Source organism: Poeciliopsis prolifica, unplaced genomic scaffold (assembly GCF_027474105.1).
Source record: "Poeciliopsis prolifica strain line A6 unplaced genomic scaffold, Auburn_PproV2 SCAFFOLD005, whole genome shotgun sequence".
Lineage (NCBI taxonomy): Eukaryota > Metazoa > Chordata > Actinopteri > Cyprinodontiformes > Poeciliidae > Poeciliopsis > Poeciliopsis prolifica.
In genome coordinates, this window is record NW_026562380.1 from 16,498,286 (window position 1) to 16,510,386 (window position 12,101).

The 12,101-nt window shown below is 35.9% G+C and overlaps 1 protein-coding gene across 4 annotated transcripts in view; it reads left to right on the top strand.

The window, feature by feature from the left end:
- The first annotated feature begins 593 nt into the window (after positions 1 to 593).
- anapc1 (anaphase promoting complex subunit 1) overlaps positions 594 to 12,101 on the top strand; it is a 48,093-nt gene continuing 36,585 nt past the window's right edge. For 3 of the 4 annotated variants that reach the window (XM_055029764.1, XM_055029767.1, XM_055029766.1), the window contains exons 1-18: positions 594 to 702; positions 1,770 to 2,009; positions 2,095 to 2,259; positions 2,472 to 2,514; positions 2,814 to 2,911; positions 3,218 to 3,300; positions 3,376 to 3,449; positions 3,541 to 3,686; positions 3,777 to 3,928; positions 4,782 to 4,907; positions 5,007 to 5,225; positions 5,679 to 5,774; positions 7,067 to 7,157; positions 7,619 to 7,684; positions 7,821 to 7,958; positions 8,401 to 8,544; positions 9,366 to 9,426; positions 11,617 to 11,672. In XM_055029764.1, the coding sequence (XP_054885739.1) occupies positions 1,794 to 2,009; positions 2,095 to 2,259; positions 2,472 to 2,514; positions 2,814 to 2,911; positions 3,218 to 3,300; positions 3,376 to 3,449; positions 3,541 to 3,686; positions 3,777 to 3,928; positions 4,782 to 4,907; positions 5,007 to 5,225; positions 5,679 to 5,774; positions 7,067 to 7,157; positions 7,619 to 7,684; positions 7,821 to 7,958; positions 8,401 to 8,544; positions 9,366 to 9,426; positions 11,617 to 11,672 (1,974 nt within the window). In that variant the 5' untranslated portion in view covers positions 594 to 702; positions 1,770 to 1,793. Of the gene's footprint in view, positions 703 to 1,769; positions 2,010 to 2,094; positions 2,260 to 2,471; positions 2,515 to 2,813; positions 2,912 to 3,217; positions 3,301 to 3,375; positions 3,450 to 3,540; positions 3,687 to 3,776; positions 3,929 to 4,781; positions 4,908 to 4,993; positions 5,226 to 5,678; positions 5,775 to 7,066; positions 7,158 to 7,618; positions 7,685 to 7,820; positions 7,959 to 8,400; positions 8,545 to 9,365; positions 9,427 to 11,616; positions 11,673 to 12,101 lie in introns of those variants that run through there. The other variant, XM_055029765.1, reaches the window with a different exon arrangement.

Genomic DNA, 12,101 nt, shown 5'->3' on the forward strand with positions numbered 1-12,101 from the left:
GGGTTGCATAAAAGTGAAAACATGAATGGAATTTCCAGCCTTCAAGTTCTTCAACAAGATGAAATGTAATTTGCTGTTAAATGTTTGTATCTACTAAAACAAAACAAAACAAAAAAAACTAGAAAATACTACATTGTTAAAATGATATAGGGAGAAAATTTCATTATCCTGCTTTATTAACAGGGGTTCGTAGGTCACTCAGAGAAGCTGGCTTTGTGTTTAAATTCACTAAGAAAAAAATAAATTTAGGAGTTAAATTCATGACTATAAAAGCACTTTGTATGTATCTAAAGGGTCATATCAAGGCAGATTAAACAGAAATTTGTAGTCAAATGAACCCAATAATATAATTTTTTCAACATCAAAAGGATTTATATCTCAAAAAGTCCAACCAGTTGCATTGAGAGAACAATTTTCAGCATTCTTTCTATATTCTGACAGTTCCTGAACGCAGCCACCTATCAGCTTCCAGCTCGGGCCGTTCTCTCTGCTGATTGGCTGAGACGGGGAGGAAGTGAATTGTCAGAACAGTAAAGATGTCCGCGCTCATTTGAAAACCTGTCGTAGCCAAATTCACATTTTGAGCAACAGACCCGACTCGTTTTTATGTTAGCACGGGTGAAGACGTTGTGGCCAAGCCAACTGTACAGTAAAGAGAGACGAGGACACCGCGACAAGGGCCTGCTTATTCCTTATTAGCTGGTAAGTGGGTAAACTCCTCCCAGTAAACTCACAGCTAACATGCTAAACTAGCTTTGATGCAATTGAACCGCTATGATGTTTTAGCGTTAGCATGCTATTGATAGCTTTTTTTTACTCTTAAGTTAATTTACAAGCAGTGAGCTTTTCTTTGGAGTATTTCTTGTTAAAGCTCAGAATGTTGTGTGGTTATGTGGTGAGGTTTGAAGCGAGACCGTATTAATATTAAACGTTAAAAGAATTGAGAAAAACAATGACATAATAAATGAAAGAGAATAAGGAGATGCTACCAGATTTTTTCTGTTTGTGTCTAATTTAGCTGATTGATTGAACTATTCAGAGAATCAGATTATAAAAATGTAGAAACTGCTCACAAGGTGACAACCCTTTCATGAACTTCGCATGATCTTTATTTTTGTATGTGAAGAGTTGCTGCTTGTAGATGGTGACTTGTGTTATCAGAAGAGATATTTCGCTTTGCTGTGATTAAAGCTAGACAGCATCGCACAGCATTGCACAAGTTCTCGTTTTAAATAACATTCATTTTACTATTTCATTCTCATAGTTGATATTTATGTGCTTTATACTTGATTAAAGCTCACTGGAAAAGAAACTAACATTACGACTATTATGAATAAAAGTGTATTGTAGAGCTGCACAATATGTTAAATGATATTGTCTCAGGTACTACGTATTCAAACTCTCCTGTCCAATAATATATTTGATCAATTGCATAGTTCCTTACTGACTACTATGCCAATTTTGTGCAAAAATCTCACTAACTACAATGGTAAAGTTTAATGAGAGGGATGAGTTAGAAACATAAACCCAGTTATGGGTAAATTGCAGTTGACGTTCTGTAATGTTCAACAATAATATCACATCACATTATTTTGCAGTGTTAGTCTATGGGTGCTGGAGCTACAATAAATAAGAGATTGTGTTCCTTATAAAAAAAACAGCTTGATCTCAAAACCCTGTCGAACCATCTTGTTCCTCAGCTAAGGTCAGATGAAGTAATTGTGAAAACGAAGCTAAAAATAGTTGCCCCACAAACTGTGTCTTCCCAGAAATAATGCTGAAATCTGGAACTCATGTCGGAAGTCGTGTATGAAGAGACAGCCACGATGATTGCCGCAGGGGATTTGCAGTCGTTTGTCCCGTTTGGCCGCGAGCACTGCAGGAACCATCCGAATGCCTTCAACCTGCAGCTTAGGGAGCTCCAGCCAGCCTCTGAACTCTGGTCCTCCGATGGTGCTGCCGGGCTGGTGGGGTCCCTGCAGGAAGTCAGTCTGCAGGAAAGAGAGAGGGTGAGACGACCTGGCTTCTGCACGTAGCTTTTCCTTGAAAAATATATTTCATCTTAAACATGCAGTGGCTTCTTTCCATCGTCAGGAATCTTGGCAGCTCAGGAAAGGTTGCACAGGAGTCAAAGAGGATGAGGCTGAGTTTGAGGAAGAACTTTATACAGCGGGAAACATGGCTGTTTGGAGCCAGGGCAGTCGTACACAAGCCTCCAGTGTGTACAAGGCCTTCACTGTGGACAGCCCAGTGCAGCAGGTGGGTTACAAGAAAAGCAAGGTTCTTGTTTTTGGTATTTTTCAGGAAAGTGTTTTAGCTTCACCATCATTTTCTGAAACATTTTGATGCTAATTATGTTTTTCATTGTTTGTTTTCATCAAAACTGGTATAAAGTATCTTTTTTTTTTAACATAATAGAACATTATTAGATTTCTCTGTACTTGGACTTGACTGTCTTCTACTTCATACAGGCTTTATGGTGCAACTTTGCTGTTCCTCAGAACAACAATGATGGTACAGTAAAATTAAGCTTTTACTGAAAGGCTAACTTGTTGCATAATTTCTGTTTGCATTATTGTTTTTTTCATGTCTGTCTTTATATATTGATCTTAGACAGGGTATACTTATTATGCCATTATCTGGATAACAATAATCTCAAAGTGACAATATTATTGTTTATTTCAATAATTTCTGGGACAATTTATTCTTCAGCAAAATGTGTTATCTTGTCAGGCCTGGGTTAACCTTTCTGTGATTTTCCTGTACTATTGTTCAAATTTATGCTGAAAGAATTTTATTATTTTCTTTTTCAGCTGAAGAAGTAGAGCAAACGGTGTGTATTGTCCAGAGTACCTGCATTAACGTACACACTGTGACTGGTAAAGATTTCATCTCACCGCTACCTTTCCAGGTGAGGGAGAAAATAAAAGAGACACAAGTTGGTGCACTTCCTTGTGTTATATTCCTAGATGGGCCACTAAATGAATCTATAATGTTCTCCCAGACTGTTCTAAAAAGCAATAATGGGGGAATTTTTTATTTATTTTTTTTAATCTGTAGAAATTAGCTAAGTGAATGTAAATATAAAGTCCATGAATATTTGCATGCTGTGTATGTGAATGTCATATTGTGTTTTCTAGATTTTATTTTACATAATTTTTCTATAAGCTTGTCAGTGAACGGTTTTGTTTCTGATTATACATATTGTCTGTTTTAGGTTTCAAATGTCTGGGCGACCAAGTTTGGACTTTTGCTGGAAAGGAAAAACGCAGCGAATGACACACACCCGAATCCTCCTGGGTAAGACGATAAAACCCAGCTGTTTAAACCTAAACTTGTGCTTCCTTATTAAATTCATGTGCATTTTCTGTACAGAGAACCTCTTCCAACAGTGTTCAGCATGCTGCATCCTTTAGATGAGATTGCACCAATTGTGTGCAAACCTTCAGGTATAGCACAGATTTGTCTGTTGGTCTCTTTCCACCTGTTTGAGTGTTTATTGACCAAACTGATATTAGGCTTCTTCTGGTGCCTTTGCAGGGCCGTTTGAAGGCTCCCGTGTGCAGTATGTGTCTGACTCCAACATGAAGATAGTGTTCACCTGCTGCCAGCCCTCTATAGTTGTATCATATGACACTGTACAAGGAACGCACACAGTGTGGGCCCTGCGGAAAGTCACACATGATGTGAGTGACCTCACACTCAGGCTTAAAAAAAAAGAAAAAAAATCCTGAACAAAAACGTATGCTTTGTCTGACCCCTGACCTCTTTCTCAGGAGCGTTCCATGGTTCTGCGGTGTCCGACAGAACCAGCTGGGACACCGTTGGGTTTGATGGCTTCAGGTTTTCTAGCATCTCATTTACGGAACGCCTCCCATCTTGACTCACCTGGAGGAAGTGGAGGGCTGGGTTCTGCAGCGGGAATAAGGTAATGGATAAAAAGAGAAATTCCTGCTTTCCTTAATTTTATTTAGGTTTTTAAGAAATTAGAACTTAAGTTCTGCAAGACTGGAGTATTATCTCCTGCTAGTTCACTTCTAAAATCTGTTGTCATATATTGAGGATGGGCCAGTCCAACCATTTCAAAACGTCACATGCTTTCTTGCTTGGACAATGGTTATGGCTGTTATTTGCCACATGGCATTTTAGCCATTAAATGGGATCTAAAACATAATCAATGTTTAAGGACTCAGATAAAAAAAAATAAATAAAACTTAGTTCTTTCACAGTTAGAAGTTAAACTCTTTGTGTTGTGTTTGGCTTCATAATTCACCATCAAACATGGTTTTGGTAAGAAATGTAAGAATTTTCAAGATTCCTTGAAAATTTAGCAAATTCAAGATTTGGGTAATTTTTACATATTAACGCAAGTAAGAGAATAACTTGCTTTTTTGCTCATATTTAGGTCAGTTAAACATTTTCCTTATATATTTGAATCCAGTTCTTCTTACACAAATAGCTTATCTATAGCTAGTCATAAATAGCATTTTAGTGAAATTGATAGTTGGCCAGTTTTTCAATGATATTTAATTCAAGAGAGCTTCATGTTTGTCAGGTAGGTCTATTACTGCTTGTCATAATTTGCTTTGCAGATGTCTTTGTTCATCACCTTATTTGCCTCAATTAAGGTTCATTCTGTTGGACTTACTGGGTACTGCTTAATGTTTAAATTATGTAAGCTGAGCTTGGAGTGGTAATACTGAAATTCCTCATAAAATTTGCTCAAAAGTGTAAATAAAAATGTTAAGAAGTAGTTGTCCCACCCTGTCTTCTTACTTCAGTTCTGCGTTCAGCTCTCCTCTGCACTACAGCGCCTTGTACAGTCACCCGAGCAGGATCATGACCTCTTCACCGGGAGTACACTCTCGAGTTCATTCTCCAAGCATATCCAACATGGCCGCCTTAAGGTGGGAATAGGTGTAAACCACAGCTTTATCATTCCACTTTGGGACACGAAAAGGGTAAAATCTCTCTGCCCTCTCTCTCACTTCCTCCGTCCATCCTAGTCGCGCCCACTCTCCAGGCATGGCTGCTCCGTCCTTTTCTGGCGTGTCTCGTTTCAACACGTCCTTCCACAACCCGTCACCCAGGGGGCACCACGGCTTGTTGCCGTCTCCTAACAGCACTGCCAACGAGAGCGTGGCGATGCCGGAGATGGAGCCGATCATACCGGACCTCTGCGTGGAGCAGCTGTGGAATGAGGTGGTCTCTGCTGGCTGTCACAGGTAATAGAGCTGTGTTCATTTATAGCCATTACAGCTGTTAGATAGATTACTAGATTAGTTCTGTGTCGAAGTAAATTTATTTTTAACTTCCAGTTGAATGCTTTTAAAAAAATATTCTGTCATGTAAAGCTACTCTGATTTGTCATCTTAGAAACCGGGGTTGCTTTACTTTATAACAAAAAAGATCCCCCAAATAAAATAAAAACAATATATTTTATTAATGAAATGGTTAATGTCTGTGTCTAATATTATAATTAATTCGTTTTTATATTTTATGTTTGAATAAAATTTTCTTTGGATAATTAGTAAAATGTAAAACTTTTTTCTGGGAATAGTGAATATGACACAGCTGTACAATCTACCTAAAAACTATATGTATTGTACATTCTGTCATGCTGTTTCAGTTTTGTATCCCTCAGTGTTTTACGAGTCCTGATTTCTTGCATTTTTCAGGGAGATGAGCAGCCAGGCATCTAAAGTATTTCTGACCTCTGACCTCTGTGAGAACCACTATCTCTGCTTCCTAGTTGAATCACATCAACACCTGAGGTAAGCAAATGTGCAGTTCTGCTGCAATTTTTGGCTTTTATTCATCAATGGTGTTTATTTTGCCATTTATGATTATTGCATAAGAAGCAACAAAAACATTTATATTTCTCCAACTTGGAATGAATCTATTTCCTTTACAGCTGCTCCCCTATTTTTTCTGTTTAATCTGATGCCACAGTGGCTGCCACATTAAGTTTAATTAACTTGAAGTTATACCATTTACACTCTTCAGAGTTATTGATGCATCTTACAGATCTATTTTCATCAGTCTTAGTGAGTTTTTTTGTTTAACCTTTATTTGACTTTTCTAAAAAAAATAAACCCATTGTGATCCTGTTTTTAAAGGGATTTTTGGCCAAGAGGCAGCAACAAATAGAACACAGAAAAATAAACAAAATAGAATGTTGGAGTAGCAGGAAGTGAAAAGTACCTTTATGTAAAGAAATAAAAAATGTTCTGGTTTCAAATAAACTTTCTCTGTGTAGAACTACATACTAATACAGTGTTTACATGTCAGGCCGGGCCGGCCTTTGGCAACTGCTGCAACAACGCCAAACCATCATCCTCAAAAAAACAAAACAAACAAAAAATAATAATAATAACAGGAAATTTAACGATTGGATAAATGTGCATTTGTTGAACATCTTTGCTGCAATGATTAATATCATTATGCCAGCAATAAATATAGTAATTGTATTTTTATTTTTTTATTGTGTAGAAAATGTTTCAGGAGTGCAGAAAATGCTTTGATTAAATAAGTCAGAAACTAAACTGAGGATTTCTCTCTCTCAAAAAAACAGCTGATGTAGCAGGATGCAACCCCTAAAACTTTCTTGATCTTGAAATGGAAGTAAACTATAACATTTTTGAGGTGATTAACTATCTTTATCGTTCAAAAACAAAGACTGTTATATTGTACATCACTTTTTTTTTGTCCGTATATTTGGCTGAGTGTGTACTTACTACATTTCTTATTTGCCAACTCCTGTTGCATTTTTATTGTTTCAGTTTGGATTTCAAGAGTTTCTCTATCGAGTAAAGATCTGATCATTTCCTATTTGAAGCCCGACAACAAATAAGGTGCAATAACAATGTAGTTGACGAATGCTGTCTGAGATCTACCAAACAATTGGGTCAACATTAAAGAGCCATTAGAGCAATGAGAATTGATTATCTTTACAAAGCAAATTTAATCTAGAATGTTTTTCCTTCTTCCTTTTTCCTTCCCTATCGGATTAAATGGTGAAATGTGCACTTACAGATGAGTAGCGTCTGTGGTTTTGTTCCCACAGATGCGTGAAGTTTATAGAGAGCAACGATGCCACTCAGCTCATCTTCCCCTCTGTCACAACCATTCCTGCAAAAGATGCTGCACCTCTGCAGGTATTCATGGCTTTCCACTATAACCAGTTCAAAAACATTCAGAAAGGGAAGCAGAGTGTTCTAATTGCTAAATAAATTTAGTTCCTTTTTAATATAGAGATGGAAGTTAATTGGTTTTATGAAAAAATTTGAAATTATATTGATTTTATCATTTTGGTGTCTTTCCATTTTTATTACGTGTTCATAGGTCCATTTTATCTAGACTTTGATCCATGTATACATTTTTTTGAATTTAGTGTAAAATCAACCCATTTGATTTATAGATAATTTTATTACAATTTGAAGATTTGTATATTGAAATATTATTTAACTATGAATTAATTTTCTATGCTCTCTAAAATATGTCTAAAATATTCTGAACTTTGGATCACTGAAAGGAAGAAACACAAATAGCAAGTTTTATGTTTTGCTTTGGTTTTGTTTTTGTGAAAAGTCTCATTTGTTTGTTTTTTGCTCACCAGAATATAGATGCCATGTTGGTTCTAGAGGCTTGTGGCAGTCTGGTTATTTACACAGGAATCACAAGGGTAAGGACAACATGGGGACAGGTTGATGACTGCATTAACGCTCAGCTGCCTCACACACTGTTAGCGTTAACTTATTTAATAGAGTATTTCAACACAGTGATTCAGTCCTGAATCAGCTTCTTTTGTGCTCCTGCAGGTCAGTAAGGTGCATCTCCCCAGCTCGCTGTCTCAGTCCATCAGCCTGACCAATCACCTCCCTTATCTCAGCACACCGGTAGAGACCATCAGTACACCTGCTAATGCAGGCAGCAGGCACATCCACAGGCTTAATGAGGTAAAAGAATGTGACGTTAATGCACTCTACTCGACGGACTGGTGATGTATTTTTCAGACTTGAAGTCGGAATCGGTTGCTTTTATTCCACAAAGTTATCTGTTATCTTTTTAACTTGAATATTCATACTATATGCAGATTTTGAATGATCAAATATGACAAAATCACTCTACGGTTTAGTTTTTACAGTTTATGCTTTACATTTATTGCAAGTTTTACTATCCATGTTTGAAATCAGTATTTTCCGGACTATAAGTCGCTGCTTGTTTCACGTGCTTTGAACGCTGCAGCAACAATGTATATTCTGAGGCTGTTTAATTCAGACATTTTCTTGATGTATGTATTTGAATTTCCTAACATGTTTAAACAGATGCTGGTCGTTCTTGTCATCTTACCTGATTCTTCTGAAATTAATTAAAATTAGTTTTTATTTCTTGTTTAAGGATGCAATGCCCTCTCCAGTGTCAGAGCTGAAGAGTCTAAACATTAAACAGCATGAAGCTTCTTTCTTTGAAGACTTCTCGTTTCAACAAGCCACGCCTTTCATCCTCTCTTTGCGGGACCCTGTGTGCAACCGGGTCACTCTGGTAGGTTGATTTTTTTAAATTTTTTTATTTCTTTTGAAACAGTTCAGACATTTTACCCCTCTGTTCATACATTTCCAATACCATCACCATATTTATTCCTTTCCTCAGTAAAGGATTTATTATCAAATCATAATTAAACTCCTGTTTCCCTTTCACAGCTTGGAATTGAATTTATGTGAAAATAATTTTTAGCACATTGAAATTAAATAAAAAAAAATATCTTAAGTTCATTTTTTTGTGTATTTTTAATTTTATGGATTGTCTATATAAAAAAATTTGTTCCACAAATAATTTTAAGCAGGAAACTGCTTCTAAATTACAATCTACCTAGTAAAGAGAGGAATGGAGACTTTCCCCATAGTACCTTCAGCTGGAGCTTCAGTTCTGGTCCAATGCTACAGACGTTTCTGGCTGCAAGTAAATCTGTTTTTTTTGCTTTTCAAAAACACTTATTTTTTTTTTACCAAGTGTACGTGCTCCACTTCTAGACAATCATTCATTTCACAAATCAATTTATATTTCTATTTACCTGAGGTTTTTTCTTGTGCTGAGGGATTTGATCTCCTGATGGAAACAAGTTGGCCTTTTCACAGAGCATCTTTTTCATAATGCAGCAGAAAAAGCAAAGGTAGAGATAATCAAATAGAGGATGGACAAATTCAATTTACCTGCTTTAGTTGGAGTTTACAGTTGTACAGATGGGAGGATTGCACTGCTGAAATTGTCTCATTAAACACCTCATCTGTTTCCCCTACACCTGTGTGGAATTGGGAGTTGAAGGTTGTAATGTGAATTTTTGTGCTATTTGTCTTTATTTCTAGGAGCTAAGCAGTGGTGCGATGCTGAGGATCTGTATCCCAGAGATTGCGACCTCTGAGCTGGGTAAGACACTCTGATTTAGCACAGGCAACAAAAACAACATGGTTGTTGTTGTCTAATTAAGCAATGTGTTAAATTATTTTCTTCTTTTTACTCCCCCATTGCTGCACAGACAGAGACAGAAATGGTTGAGTCAGAGCAGTTAAGCGCTTCAGAATTAGGTTTGGGAGCTGCTCTGTGCTTCACAGTGACGTAAAATGTTTTATACTGAGGATGCCATTACAAAGCAGACGCACACACACACAGGCTGACTCTTCTTAATGGTTATAATTAATCCGCCACATCAATGTTCTCTGCAGCTTGGGGACAAAAAAGTAAAAAATAAAAACATCACATGGACATCTTGTCGTCCTCATAAGTTTTCTTTGATTATTTAAAAAAATAATAGACATCAGAAATATTTTAACGAGAATGATTACGTTTTCCTCACTCACCTCCGTTATTATATTGCATCCATAATGCTGATAGAGGTATTAAAATGTGTTGGTTTTTATCTAATGTACAATGGCGGTGAGTAGGAGTTACATTTTCACAACATGTTCATTTTGTATGTTTCAATTAGGAGAAATATTCTTTTTGTATGTAACAAAGCCGCATTAATTAGAATACTTTAGAAACAAATAATTTTAAGTTAATAAAACACATGTAATTTTTTAAATTAATTACATTTTTTGTTTTGTGGTGGGTATCCAGTTAAACTCAAAGTGGAGAAAAAAAAAATCTCTTAATTTATAATGAATATAGAGGTACACTCAGAGCCCGCTTGCTTATCGTTCTGTCCCTAACATTACTTGTATGTACATTTAAACACCTAATTATAGTTTTTGATGTTAATTATTGCATGAAACAATTATTATCTGGAGCCCAATGCCTTTGAGAATCATCTACTTTTAGGTTATTTACTTTGTGGAGTTGGAAATAAAGCATGAGAATGAATTGCTTCTCTCTGATCATTTATCCATTACATTTTTCTATTAAATGTCTATTTGATGTAGTAGGTTTTTTTTTCTCTCTCAAGAGAAGCTAACGCTTAAATGCTATTCTGTTTCGGGGTTCTTGAGCAGTTGCTTTATAAAATAAAAAGCCTCTTCGTCATAATTGACAACTGAGGATGGAGGATCAAGATGAAATCTGCTGCTGTGTAATACGAGGCTCTGTCATTCTGACCTTTCTGCTTTCCTTTAATGATGTCTGTTTCTTTTCTCTGCTTTTGAAAATGACCTGCAAAGAAAGAGCAATCAGATTTTTTTGTTTTTGCCATTTCATATGCCATTTGATAATTCAGTATGGTGTAATATGATTCAGATGGGACAATTGGTTACAACCTTTACGAGACATTTACATAAATAATTTTGCTTTTATCCTGAGGGATTCCCATAAATCAGGGAAATTGACAGTTTTACTTGGTAATAAGGCTTCGACCTAAAAGTATTAATCCCTGCCATATCTTAATGTCTAAGAAATAAGGTAATATAGACATAATGCATTATCTGACCAGTTAAACTTTGTCATCATCCACTATTTAAATCTTATCTGTCCTGTGGGAGCTCTGGTTTTTACTGTAAGCCAAAATTGTCATTTATTTCTGTTTTTAGATATAATTAATTCTCACTGTCAGCTGTGTTTGAAGATGACTTTATCTTCCTTTTTTTTATTGCCTGTTCCTCATTCCTGCACCGTTTCCCATTATTTAGTAATCGATCGAATGGACGAGACGTTCTTCTAATGAAATGACATTTATCCACTTCCTTTTCGACCTTTCTGACTTTGGACGACCAATTACAATAGCCTAGTGATGCTGATTAGGAATCTGATTGGTCAGACACAACAACATTAATTAATGTGCTACTTTTTTTGGTTGATTTTTTTTTTTTCTCCCTTATTTGGCATTTGTTAAAAAGCATCAGCCAGATATTGTCACAATAAAATGGATATCACACAAGGAAAGAGCTCTTGCTCTAAATAAATGAAGCTAGGATTATGATCATTTTTATGTTCAAAGTGATGATCAGAGGAGAAACGCATTCGATTTTATTTATTTTGTGCAAAATATCTTCTAGAAAAACTGTGGTTTTAATAAATCCAGTCACTTGGTTGGTCTCTTACGTGACTCAACCCGAAGTTTTGTGGAGTTTAGCATGCAATTCAATTCAAACTCTATAAAATATGTTTTTTCTTTTTGTTTTGTTGCAGTGAGGAAGTGCCTGGAAGCGATTCGATTCATCCTGCCCAAAGAAGTTGCCATGAAGGTTTGTTAAAGTGGGAATATTGAAGATTTAATCTAGTTGAGAGCGCACAGCTAAATAAATCTGAAATATTAATATCCACATTAAACTTTTTTATTATTGTTTTAAATAAGTTACGGCTGACAGATTCTTTCTATGCTGATAGAACTATTACCACAACCTTACAAAATGTTTCCTTAAACTATTTTTCCCATTTAAACTTTATTATTATGATTTTTAGTGATGTGATTTTGTTTTTAGTTGGTAGAAACTACCACTAGTAAACGGTAAATAATGATTTGAATACATTTATTTTAGTTATATTAAAACTTGCCGTAGTTATTACAGATTTCTTATTTCTTTGCTGAACAAAAATGCAAACCTTTATCAAACCTTTAAAAGAGCAGATATTGGTACAATAACTAGGTCATGAGAGAAATTGGATTTTTCTCA